General features: G+C 50.7%; 2 protein-coding genes across 3 annotated transcripts; one reads left to right on the top strand and one right to left on the bottom strand.

The window, feature by feature from the left end:
* Nucleotides 1-1,584: 1,584 nt before the first annotated feature.
* On the top strand, nucleotides 1,585-3,163 carry LOC143359161 (uncharacterized). 2 transcript variants are annotated; one of them, XM_076797031.1, is made up of 5 exons: nucleotides 1,585-1,683; nucleotides 1,800-2,312; nucleotides 2,367-2,410; nucleotides 2,635-2,903; nucleotides 2,978-3,163. In XM_076797031.1, exons 2-5 carry the CDS (start codon nucleotides 2,267-2,269, stop codon nucleotides 3,084-3,086), a joined length of 468 nt encoding a protein of 155 aa, XP_076653146.1. In that variant the 5' UTR covers nucleotides 1,585-1,683; nucleotides 1,800-2,266; the 3' UTR covers nucleotides 3,087-3,163. The 2 variants fall into 2 exon arrangements, with proteins under 2 accessions (XP_076653146.1, XP_076653059.1); XM_076796944.1 differs by having other exon boundaries at nucleotides 1,645-2,312.
* Nucleotides 3,164-5,520: 2,357 nt separating this feature from the next.
* LOC143355145 (uncharacterized) lies at nucleotides 5,521-13,006 on the bottom strand. Its single transcript, XM_076789750.1, has 4 exons — nucleotides 12,966-13,006; nucleotides 11,307-12,642; nucleotides 7,925-10,814; nucleotides 5,521-7,854 (listed from the first exon to the last, which is right to left on the bottom strand). Exons 1-4 carry the CDS (start codon nucleotides 13,004-13,006, stop codon nucleotides 6,065-6,067), a joined length of 6,057 nt encoding a protein of 2,018 aa, XP_076645865.1. The 3' UTR covers nucleotides 5,521-6,064.
* Between the last annotated feature and the right edge of the window lie 341 nt (nucleotides 13,007-13,347).

Raw genomic sequence — 13,347 nt, 5'->3', positions numbered from 1 at the left:
CGGGTTTCGATCGTTGCCCCGTTTCGATTACTGCGGGACTGTTGTGTCATTGGTAGACTGCCGATCTTTATGCGTTTGTAGCATGTACCCATTTTTCAAATGCAATAGAACATGCACGGTACCGAACACATGAATTACCTCTGGATTTTCTAGTTGATAAATTCAACTTGTGTTCCTCATCCCAAAATTTAGTCATTAGTAAACAGTGGATTTTACGCATTCACAACAGAAATGAGTAAGCGCAATTTAGAGCAGTGGACAGATTGAAAGAATTTAAAGATATCAATGTATTCGTTTCAGCTGATTGAAATCATTCGAGAAGGAATGACATTTCCATTTGGCTCGTGTGTTGTACAATTTATGCAGGCAATTTTCGTTTTGCATAAAGATCCGCAGTCCGGTCATCAGTGACACGATTCTTTGGCTAGGTTCGTAAATTATGTTCTGTGTAGTGCGATGTTTTTGAGCGAATTGAATTTTATGAAGATTTTTCTCACATGATTGAAAATGCACGAAATTAGGCGAGCCACGTGATAGAATCTAAATACCGATACAGTCGTCGCTAATGAGACGTCAAAGAATAAAAGAAGAAGAAGATTTGTGAAGTATAGACTGTGGATTTTATCTAGCTGTAACAAAGATGAAATACGAGGCAGTAGAAACGTCAGAGTAAGTTATGTTCAATAAAATCGGAGGAAGAATTTTATTCAGCCCAAATCTCTACACTTCAGCAAGAAACGTCGATTTTCTAGAATCGGTCAACCACACAGCTTCATTGAATATTTTTTAAATTTACAAATTAGGCACAACGTTTAATTGATCTATAGGCGTCCGAGAAGATTGGAGAAGACAAAGAGATTGGAAGATTGCCAATGAAACGCTACAATTGCGTGGAAACATCACGAGCGGAGACTCTCGATCGCTGTCATGTCCACGCATCGAAATCACCACTCGGGAGAGCACGTGTTCGGTGACGCACGATATAAACTCGTCTCTTGTTCCGATTCATCTCGCGACCATTGTGTGGAGACGTCAACGGACCGTCTATCGAACAGTCTGATCCTAATCGAATTTATCGAACGATTAAAATATCTATAATTTTAGGCGTCGTTTGCAAAGTCGCGAGAGCTGCGATAAAAGCGTAGATCGTCTCGCGGAATACCTTATTGCACTTGGCCGACGGGGCAGTTCCGAAAGCGCGACGATAATCGTTGCTTTTAGGACGACCTTGTCCTCGGGTCACATATTCGTCGTGTTTCACCAGTTTGTGTGGCTCGATGGAAGCGCGCGCGCGCGCGCGCTGCGGCGATAACGACAGAGAGAAGAAGAGGAGAGAAGAATGCACCGCGAGAACGTTTCACCGCATCTCTGGCTTCAAGACATTCTGCCAGTGGTTCCTGGATGAGGTTGCCGTGAAAACTGAGCTGGCGGCTCGAGAGAAAGGCGGACCGAGCAGCGTGGCCTCCCTCATTGGCAGTTGATACGCGCTGTCCTTTCGTGGACACGCGGCTCTCGAACCCGGAGCCGGGAACATTTCTGTCAGACTGAAACACGTTAAAGTCGCGCTTGATTGGCTCTTCCCCTCCCCTCCCCCGCCCCCAGGGCCGTACTCCTCTTAGAATTTAATTTACGATCTAATTTACTCTCGCAAATAATTATGGTCCAATCCTCCTCGTGAAATTGGTAAGAAATCTATTAAGCTGACTAAAAATTTATTTCCCTGCTATCCGTCTTCGAGTGGTATTAGCATTTTTCAGCTGTTTCTTGGTACCATAAGGTGTCGAAAGGTGCCATTCCAGAGGAAGAAAGTTACCTGGAGAACAAGGAGCGCTATTGGTCCGCGCAGGTGAAAGTCAGAGCGTCACCAGGTCGTTCGTCAGCCAGTGACATCTGTTGGTACCTAGAGATAATCGTACCTGAAGTATCTATCGATGGTTGGCGTGAAATGTTACGGATCGGTGGATTATTAATTTTATCGACGATCAACGGAGGAAAGGGGTTTCTGGGTGTGAATAATCTTTTATGGAGGACGTGTGTACGTATGATTCTTTGAAGAGCGAAACAATTTGCAGCATCGACGTCTCGCGAAACAACCGGACGTCCCGGTTAGCCGTCGTTTAGATCGCAACGAGGAATTACACGGTCATTAAGGCCGATAACTTCCCGGAGCAGCGCGGTTTACGAACCGACACTGTCAGTCGGATCGCTGCGGGATCAGCCGAGCACAGAACCGCGTTCTCCGGGATCGTTGGATCTGCCTTTGAAAATGAACGATAAAATCTCGGCGCTCGTTAAGTGGATTCTACTACTTCGTAAGTAAAAAGTACCATTTCATCGGCAAGAATTTTTTAACGATTGCTCCGCAGGAACGGCGATGGCAGTTGTTGCTTTACCCACTCAGGGTTACATGGTGAGAAATACATATATTTATTTCAATTCGACCTCACGGTCAAGAAACGGACTTGGATTACAAAACGTGTTGTCCAGCAATGTTTTCAAATTATCTATATATTTTGGTTGGGTTGAATTAGGTTTAAATCTGTTACATTCCAGAATATTATACCCCGCATGAAAAATATATTCATCGTCAATTTGAGGCTGCGAGAATTGTGTTGAATGAAATATATTTTTAAGGATCGCGAACGATTGGAGACGTACGAGGAGCTGTCAGAGGAGTCGATCGATTTTGTCGATCTGTTCCACAACCTGACGTTCCGATTCTCCTGCGAAGGCAAACCGATCGGCTTGTACGCAGATCCAGACTACGATTGCAGGATCTTCCACGTCTGCGATCGCGAGGGAAAAGGATTTCCAGTGATCTGTCCAAACAACACGGCGTTCGACCAAAGGGAACGCGTCTGCTCCGACGAAGGGCCGATAGACTGCGAACACGCCGACGAATGGTGCTAATATCCTCGCTCTCGTTAATCGCTGTTGCGTTAATCACAGTTCTTTATCACGTTGTACGTTGCTGCAGGTTCTATTTGAACGAGCTGCCCTACTCCGTCGAGGTATCCGAGGAAAATGGCACAATGGTCGACCAGAGAGAGGAGATTCCATCTGTCTTACCGCTTCTGCTATCGTGACACGCGTCAAGTTCAATTAGCCGGAGCCTCTGTACTCAAAAGGGACGAATAAAGAAACCAGTTTGCTCCTCGAATTAATTCCCCGTCAGGTATCCGAGCATGTTAGCACGATCCCGCGGGAATAAAACCTGCTCTTTGTCTCACCCATTTCCGTGCGGATCTCGCGTGATAAATTTTACCGATTGCAACGCTGGCCAATTAACAACTGCATTCTCTATTTAATCAACGCTCCGAGTGCCACGTCTCCCGGAAATTCGAGGCGGAAATATTTCTTTGAATATTAATAATTTACCTTCAATCGATATCAACACATTGAGTGCCACACCTATAAAAGTCATACAAAATAAAAAGGAACTTGTTCAATGATACAAGAATAGAAAATATTTATATGTCACGTCGCCCGGCGACGTTAGAATTAGGTTACGACATTACCGACAAACGACCATCGCGCTTTCTAACCACCGGCCAAAGAACTCTCCTCTAGTGACGTCACTACGGGACTTCGGTCCCCGAAGTGACGTGGCGAGATAAACAGAGGAGCCCAGGGGAAGCTTCCACCGCAGGGCATCATGCCCCGGTCGCACAGGTCGTTCAGAGGCGCGTTTTTCTGCCCACTTCGCGTAAGCGTTACTATATCTTGCGTCTTGCGTCAGTAGTTACTAAGTGAATAAAGTTCCGAAGTTTTGCTGAGTTTGAAAGTTGCTTTTACTTAAAATATACTCGGTTTCTACCTGTTACATCTTCTTGATTCTTTTACACGCTCATCGCACGCGATACACCTTGCGCATCCTCCGCATCGATCGTCTTCTTTCCCAATTCGTCCTTTACGAAGATTGGGTGACGTGACAATAACAATGATTTTTGTAACATACCTCACACTTCGTAGAGCCCAATCAAATTTAGTAACTAAAATGTAGTTAGATGAATGCAAGAAGGTTGAAAGAGTACTTTCGGTATCGTACATCACAAATTGTCGATTTTCATTTCGATAAATAAATTATTTTGATTTTATAGAATACTCGGATGCTGCTTGGGCATTCGAAGGGTTAAATCACCTTAATTTCAGAAGTCAGTAAACAAATTAAAGAGACCTCGGAACATCTAATTTAAATAATAGAGCACCTACGGTTCCCTTCGCGTCCCCAGAGGGTTTAGAACGCTATCGGATGACGTCCGGTAAAAAAAAAAGTGGAGTTCGCTCGCAAAGAATGCATGCTGTTCGCGAGAAGAGAATAATCTCGAGTTTATCTCAGCCCTGACCTTTGCGAGGCAAGCTCTGCGGGTACTCTAGGTCCGTCGGTTTCCGATTGCTGCGGGCCTTAGGATTCAATGAGGGCCCTTTCTTCTTCTCCGGTTCTTTTTCTCTTCCTGCTAACCGTACCAGCACGGGCAATTACGTTGCCCGGCATCTCGAGATGCTTATCTCTCGTGCAGCAAAGGCTCGCCGGACCGGGAACGAGGAATTGTTCGAGGCAGGGGAAGGAGAACGAGGGTGCATGGATTCCCAGACGTTTATTTTTCGTAAACCGTAGAACCAGCCGCTGTCTTACATGCTAAGAGTTTTATAATAATCCCGACCCACGGTCGGAGCCTTATGGAGTGTATTATTGAGCGGATCGAGTATATAATGTATGTAGAGAAAGAAAGAGATCGATAAGATTCAAGATAATTAATAGCGTAATGGAGAAACAGCTAGTAACCCGTCACCCGCGCGTTGCCGCGAAAATCCCACAGGAACGAACCTAGTGAACAGAACCCCGAGGCGGTTCGTCCCTAATTAGTAATCGAGTGTCTGTGGTCCGTGCTTCTAACGAGTCTACGTAGAAATTTGTACACTGCCGCCCAAAAACATCTGACCTGCCGCGAAAGCAATACTGAATTTGTGTACTCTCAATTTTACTTTATTTTCGGCCGAACAGTTTCAGTTCTTAACCGTTTTATTCTTTTATTCGAAGTGTCCAGCTGTGTGCTGAATTATAAGTTCAAAAGTACGTGAATTGAAGAGCACGATTCTTGCTTGTTTTACCGGATATTACTTGAAGCAGCAAAAGTTTGTTCCCTCCATGATAGGTATACCCGTCGTTGAACAAAAGATTGGCATCGCTTCACGACGAGTACACACGACGCATAAAAAGGGCTAAAAGACCGTAACAAATACTTGTGGGCGGCAGTGTACGTCGAAGAAGATGGGAAACAATGACCACGGCGATAATCACCGGCCACGTTCGGAAGAAAATTAAAGCTAGCCCAATAAAACGTTCATTGTGTAACATCAGCCTTAATGAAACGATCGACGAACTCTGGAACGATCTACAGTCTCCTCTTAATCCTAAGCGTTGCGCGCCAACTACGATCCTACGGGAGTGCTATCCTGATAACCCTAGAACCCTCATGCTAAGGAGAAACGCGACTCGAAGGTACCCAAAAAGCGAACGCAAGTCCCCTGGTGCATACAGAGGTGCGACTATCAATAATATTCTCAAGATATCTTTACGGTGAAGAAAAGCGCCTTAGCTAGACTGCAACTGCAGGCAAATCAATATCTATTTTTATTTACCGCAGTATTATTAAAATTCGTATATCCTTAAATATCAATAAGATACTGACAATCTAGATAAAGTTACCAATCAATAATATCGCTTTATATCTTTGTGGCGAATAAAAGCTCAGCTAAACTGCAAGGGCAGGTCAATCAAAATCTATTTTTATTTCGACTTACGTGTCATTAAAATTCTTCCGGTAAAAAAGTTAACATCAAAGTACAGTAGTATGTTCGAATACAAAATAAATGATTTGTCGCTTTTATTTTCCTTAAAGATATCTCAGCGATATCGTCGATCTTCAAGAATCAATAGGATGTTGACAATCGATAATCGCAGCTTCAGCTCGACACCGCCCATCCCTATCGCTATCAGAATTTCACCGAACGCTGGACCTTCTACAGTGTACCCTAAAGCTGACAGTCTCAAGACGCCGATTTAATGTCCGCGATAATGAGAACCAGAGGCGTAATCGGCGGGCCAGGCGATGCCCGGCCCGATCTTATGGTTATCGTAAACGTACTTAATCTGCGGGTGGCTGTTCGCCCCGAAGAAGGAGTCGCGGATCATCCCGACAATCGCCGAGCCCATCGCCATGTTGCTGATCATGCCAGCCATCGAGGCAGCCGCCCTCGCATGCGCCACCGCCATTTGCAGCAGGAACGAGAAGATCAAGCTCAGCCCAGGCATCATCTGCATCATCTTGTCCTTCACAGCTCTACCGAGGTGTATCACAGAATTGGTCATCTTCTTCGGCAGGAATTCCTCGTCCAGTTTAGGCAGCTTCACCATGAGACCCGATTTTGTATCCTTATCTTGCCGATCATCGGGGATCTTGTTGTTCTCGATCTCTTCGAACTTCTGCTTGATCACATCCTTCAGATGCTTGATCGAATGCTTGTCCAACAAAGACTTGAAGAAATTCTTAGCTCTTCTCTGGCGATGCCTCTGTTCCTGTTCTCGGGCGTGCTCAGGTACAAGACTGGAAGTCACCTCGCTGCCTAGAGGCAACACCTTCAGCTCCTCCAGGCTCTTCTTCGGCTCCAACGGGAGGATGTCCACCCCTTTGCTACCTTCTTGCGAAGGCTCTTCCACATTTCTCAATTTATGATTCACGCTCTGCAACTTATGCTCGAGTCTGCTGTGCAGTCTCGGGCCGAAGAGCACTTCGAACGCGTTGTACGCGTCTTCCAGGCCGAATAATTTCCCGCCGTCCTCGGCGTCGGAGTCGTTCGTTCTGATCTTGTCCAGGAACATCGTGATGATCTCGTCGTCGTTCATCGACCTCATGATGTCCACGTACTCCTCGCTGTCTTTTAAGAATTGAATCTCGCCCTGCCTGGAGACGTCGATGCTCTTCTCCTTCTTCTCCTTCTCCCTCTTCGGCTTCTCGCCCTCGGGACGCTGGTCCAGAACCTCCTCCATGATGTCGCTGATGATCGTCAGTATACTGGGAAGATTTTTGTTGTCCTTGAGCTTGGCGCCCCTGCCCTCCCTGAAACCGGAGAAGCTGATGCCCAGCTCACCGTTCCCGTAGCCCTTGATCGTTAAGAATCCCAGGTTCGTCTGGAACTTGTCCTCGACGATCTTCTTGTACCAGTCGAGCAGGCACTGTTCGATCGTGTCCTTCCTCTCCAGCATCTCCTTCTCGAAGTCGGTGGTCGACATCCCGAAGATCTCCTGCACCTGGTTCTCCGTGTCCATGGAGCGGCCGAAGAACCCGAGGAGGGGAAACTGGCTGACGATCAAGGGCCACATGAAGATCCCCACGCACCTGATGAAGCTGAGACCTGCGATACAGTTCACCACCTGCTGGGCAATGCCTCTACCCTGAACGGGGTCCACATCCTCCACGACCTTGATGATCTCGTACTGATCAGCCGTCAGAGATTTCCTGACCGTGACGTTTAATGTGTCGGCGTAGTAACTCCTCGGCTCTGAGGTAGCTGTCCCATCCAAACTCGTTCTCTCTCTCATCTTGATCAGAAGCCGAAGGTACTCGGACTCGGTCATGTTAGGGTACAGTGAAGAGGAGTCCGAGGAGTCAGCTGTCTCGTCAGTCTCGTAGTAAGTCTTCGTCAAGTCCACGACGCTCCTGCGTTCTCTGCGTTTGATTTCGGACTCCTTCGCCGCCTGGACGATGTCGGCAAGCTGGACCCTATCCTTCGAGATATCTACGAAGATGCCTGGCGGCTGGCCTGCGTACTCCGGTACTGGTCCTTTGTTACCTGAAAATAAAACTCGGTCAGAGATCACCCGGACTACCTAGCTGAAGCGTCATGCCAACGATGGATTCACCTACTGACGGCGTAAACGCTGACGATCCCTGGTTCTGGAGCAGCTGGGCTTCGGAAGAGGCTTGCAAGAACTGTCCTGGGACCTGTGGGATCAACGGCAACTCAGCGATTCCTGGAAGTCTCGTAGGTAGCTCGGAGAGACCTGGAATAGTCTGAACGGGCAGATCGGGAGCAGGAAGCGGATCGAGGGGTGTCGGTGGGATGTCCGGCAGCTGTGGTAACAATCCGCTGATCTCGGAGAAGTCTGGCAGCATCGGGAGGAACTGCTTCAAGGTTGGCCAGCTGATGTTCTGCGTGCAGCTGACGAAGTTATACCCCTTCGTGCACTCCTGTATTCTCGTGATGTACGTGGCTCTGGCTGCATCCGGAATCCCTAGCTCAACAAGCTTCACGATATTCTGTTGGCGTCTGGTCAGGTGAGACAGAGATGGGTTGCTGATGTCCAGATAGGCTCGTTCCAACTTAGGGTCCCTGGACAAAGAATTCAGAAGAATATTCTCTATCCTCTCCTCGGCCTGCTCCAACGCCAGACTATCAGCCTTCAGATTCTCTTGAGAAGCCGGAGCTTCTACGTTGGACTCCTGCGAGTTCTCCGACAGGAACACGTGCAGCCTGATCCTGGGCATGTTCTGAGAGCCTCCGAAGTTGGGGAAGCTCGGTAGCCAAGGATAAATCTGAGCGATCGTCGGCCAGGTAACGTCTCTGACGCACTGCAGGAAGACCTTGTCTCTCAGGCAGGACTCGACCCTCTGAGCGTTGCTCTCTCGAGCGGAGTACGGTAACAGAGTCTCAGCGATGTTTAGAATGTTGGATTGCTGCTCTGTCAGGAATTTAGGAAAGTCCTTGGACCTGGTTGGAGTTGGAGAGGCTGGGAGGTTGGGAAGAGAGAGCTGCACAGCCTTGAGGATGTTGAGAATCACCGATTCGGGGACCTCGTTGAAGATCGGGACAAACCTAGTGTCCGTTATGGTTACTTTCGTGTCTCCGTGCTGTCCAGTCTTCACGTCTGTCTCCGACAGGGGAGGAGCGTTGGTGTTCGAGCTAGGTTCTGTCAAGTTCTGCTTGGTACCCTCGCCGGGAGATGTTGCGTTGCTTGGAGAATTGCTTATGGAGCCGAAATTGGGGAAGCTCGGCAGCCAAGGGAAGTAACTGCTCAAGGTCGGCCAGATCACGTCCCTGGTGCACACGAGGAAGTTGTTCGCTCGGAGACAGCTGATCAGCTTCGTCGAGAATTCCGTCCGAATGCTCTCCGGCAGCAGGCTGTCCACGATGTTGACGATGTTGAGCTGTTGCTCGTTGATCAGGTCGATGAACTGCTGGTTCTTGGTCGTCGAGGTTGGAGCCGCGGTGCCGCGGTTCAGGTTCTGCGATTGCAACTGCACCGACCGGACGATGTTGAGGATCACGTTCTCGGGGTGCTCGGTGAATATCGGCACGAACCTGGTCCCGGTCACGCTGATCACCGGCGCGTTCTGCTGGACCTTGTTCCTAGAGTCTTCGTCCTGGAAACGGTTCGCGATCACTTTCAGGCCTTCTCCTTCGGGGATCACTCGCTCCTGCATCTTCTCTCCAGGAATGGCGGCAGGTTCCTTCGGTTCCGGCTGAGCAGGGCGGAAGGACTCCTTGTTCTCCAACGAAGGGAACTCGGGCAGATTGTTGTAGTACCTGGCGAGACTCGGCCATATCACGGTCCTAGCGCACTCGATGAAGTCTTTGCCCTCGTGCCGGCACGTCTGCGTGTCGATCTGCACTTTAATTTTAGATTCCTCTTCGGGTATCATATAGTCTGACAGCAGCACAATGTCGGCCTGAGATTTCGTGCACCCGGTAACCCAGATCACCGCTTCCCTGAGTCTACTCGGTATGATCTCCGAAATCTTGTCGATGGAATTACTAACATTCAACAATACATTGAAGATCTTCGCCTCCAGTTCTCTGGAGGATTTTAAAGTATCCGATTGATTCTTCAGCAAGGCGATAGTCGGAGCTTCCGGCTGCTCCGGGGAGCCTCCGAAGGGCCAGTACGATCCTAAATCCGGAACGCTTGGAATACTGGGCAAAGAAGGAATGTAATCCGCGATGTTCGGCCATCCTGGGATCTGGAAGTCAGGCAGGATGCCGAAGATGTCAGGGAGGGTAGGGTTGAACTGCCTGATGGCGGGCCAGGTGGAGTACTTGATGCAGGTCAGGTAGTTGTACACCTTCATGCACTGTACGGTGTTTCTTACGAACTGCGGTCGGTAGGCGACTGGGATCAGCTGCTCGGCCATGTTGATGCTCAGCAGTTGGTCCTGGGGTATCAGAGCGACGTAGGAATCCGCGGCTTGGTCGATGAAGGACGGCGTGACGGATAATCGTGGCTGCTCTTTCATCGTGTTCTGGAGTACCTGGATGATGATCGCCTCGGGTCTGGGTCTTCTGGAGCGCGTCGCATCGGCGTCCACTACTTCCGGCAGCTCGCCGACCTCTCCCGACAGAGGGGGGAACGGGTAGATCGGGTAATGCGGGTAAAAGTCGAAGACGGGGTACCAGCTCTGATAATCTGGAAAGGCTGGCAGCGCCGGGAAGTACTGCTTGATCATCGGCCAGGCGAAGTACTTGACGCAGCTGAAATACTCGAACCTCCTCAAGCAGGAGAACATCCTGTCGGAGTACTCCTGGCGCAATGTCTGCGGCAGCAGCTTCTCCCCCATCAGCAGAATGTCTAACTGGTTCGTGGTGAGCAGCTCCTTCAGGGTTTCGTTCTTCGGGTCGACGTACGACACCAGCGTCTGGTCGGCGGGGTACGACTCCAGAGCATCCTGCAGGATGTTGTACACGACGGACTCCGGCGCGATCAGCCGGATCTGATGATGAAGATTCTGGGCCCTGCCCGACTTCGGCTTGTTCCCCTGAAACAAGTCAAACACGTTTATCTCGAGTGGCAGGTTGCCGAAATTTTGGGTGACGGATTCGGGCAGATTGTCCACCACGATCGGCCACACGAAGATCCGAATGCAGTTGAACACGCTGAGACCCTGTACGCACTGCACCACGTTGCTCACGAAGGACTGACGTTCTCTGACCGCCAGCAACTGCTCCGCGCACCTGATGATCCGCAGCTGCACCTCGGTCAATCCGAGATCCTTCAGGTTACCCGGATAGGAGCTGTTCGAAAGCTCCGCCCTTTTGGACAGCGCGATCTGCTCGAGCGCGTGTAGCAACTGATCCTCGGTGAACTCGGGGGCATCCGGAAGCACCTCGGCAGGCTGCTCCCTCAGGCGGAGCAGGAATGTCTTGTTTCTTATCTGATCCTGTAGCGCCACCGCCTGTTCCTTCCACTTCCTCAAGGGCGCAAAAGCTCCTAAGACTTGTCTACCGCGAAATAGGTTAGTAGCCATTACCTTGTTTCCCTGTTCGAGTCGAACGTTCTCCTGCGTGATCGCGGCCTCGTCCAGTCCGGCCTGTCGCTTCGAGGTCAGGACCTTAGCCTCGTCCAGGTTGTCCACCTTCTGAGCGTCCAGCGCGTCGTCCCGGATCGAGATCAGCTTCTTGATTTGGCCATCGACGATCGACTGTTGCTCTCCACCGGAAATCTTCTTCTCCTCGGCGTTCAGATAGACCGTGGAACTCTTGCGTCTCGATTTGCCCTGAGAATCGTCCAAGTATCGGTGTCCTCTATTCTTGTTTTCATCCTCGTCGTCGACGTTCTCCTTCTCCTGGTCAGGATCGATCGCTCCCGACTTGCGGAAGAAGCTCGGCAGCGGTTCCGCCAGTTGTTCAAGTTCCAGGACATCACTCGTTGCGATCAACTCTTCGCCAGAAGATTCACCCTCTTCCTTCGGAAAAGAACCGATCCAGTCCTTCTGCGTCCGCTCGGGGTCTACCAACGGGCCAGCACCGGCATCGTTGATCCCAACGTCGGAGACGTTGTCTGGATCACGAACAGCTCCGTCAGCGTCCACTTGGTCATCGAACCTGCGTATAGGTGTACGATGCTCGTCCTGGACCTCTAGAATCTTCGCCACGGTGACCCCCGGGTTCTGACGAACCTCCGGCTTCAGGGCCACGTCGTTTCGCCGTCTCTTCTTAGCCACGGCAGCATCCTCGTCCTCCTGCCTCAAGATCTCGCTGGTCTCGATCCCGGTCGCCTCTTTCTCGATCGTCTCCGCTTTCTCGGCCTCGAGGTCCCGGACGAGCGGCGAGACGTTTCTTCCCGGCGACTGATCAGCGAGCTGCTCGGCGTTGTCCTTGCCGAGTGCCTGCGGCTGGTCCCCAGTCGACGACTTCGGAACCTTGCCTTGGAGACTCCCAGGTTTCTGAATCTCGATCTTCTCATTCTCAACGGCATCGTTCCGAGTCTGGAGAACGTGAGAAAGTTCGGCACTGTTTTCGGTCTCTGTCTTCGAAGTCAAGCTCGAAACGGGATCACTCTCGACCGTCGAAAGCTTGGCCCCCGGGTCCAGCTGGGCTTCTTCATTGCGCGCGACAAGGCTGCGCGCTCCGCCACCGTCGACAACGAACAGCAGCAACAGAAGACAGAGGAAAGAACGAGGAGCCAGACAGCAGCAGAAGCGGGTACTCGTTGGCTGTGGGCGTCGCGAGTTGAGTGCTCTCATGGTCGCGGTCGAGAGGCGAATGTCTCGGCCACTTCTGAGCCGGTCTATGGTCAGCCATGGCGGAGAGGTATGGTAATACACATACCATCGTCCGGCGAAGATGCCCGTGAGAGTACACGCACTGGTTCAGCCAACGAGACGCGGGGAACCGCGAGACTGTGTGGATAGGCAACGACCAAGCCGGGCATTTCCATTTTTACGCTGCAGCGCGTTGCCGCTGCCCTCCCCTCCTCTTCGTCGGTGTTCTCCGCAGGGTTGCCGGGAGGATCGGGTTCACGGTCTAACGGGTGTAGATGCATTTAGCTCCTCGACGTATCCTACGGTCAACCCATCGGGGAACAGGAGAGATTCGCGGAACACGGCGCGGAACGTCTCCGGCGTAGACGCTCCTCTCGCCGAAGCTTTTGTTTTATTCCTCGGCTAATGACAGCTTCTTGCGCGTACCCCGACAGCGAATTAGATCCTGTCCTCTCGGAGAGATCCATTTGAATAATCGAGACGATGCCACAGCTACCAGCCGCGCTCTAATGTCGCCCCTCGCGGCTAACACCGTAACGAGCCAATTAACCTTGGGAAGCAACGCCTGCGAGGAAAATAACCTGGCACCCCCCTTCTCAAACCCCCCGGTCGTTTGTCCTTCATTCTTCGGGTCCACTGTGCGCCGTCTTCTAGGCTCGGCATATATCGCCTGGAACGCGATCCTCGCGGAAAAACTGGTCCCCGAAGTCGCGGAACACACGGCGGCCATCGGGACGCCGTTATCGGTACAGGGAATCGGGATTCTCGCGATCTCAACGATTGACCGATGCACTTACTTTGACTGCAT

This window comes from Halictus rubicundus, chromosome 1 (genome assembly GCF_050948215.1).
Source record: "Halictus rubicundus isolate RS-2024b chromosome 1, iyHalRubi1_principal, whole genome shotgun sequence".
NCBI lineage: Eukaryota > Metazoa > Arthropoda > Insecta > Hymenoptera > Halictidae > Halictus > Halictus rubicundus.
The sequence above is the reverse complement of the archived record's forward strand: the minus strand, read 5'-3'. Positions and strand labels throughout refer to the sequence as shown.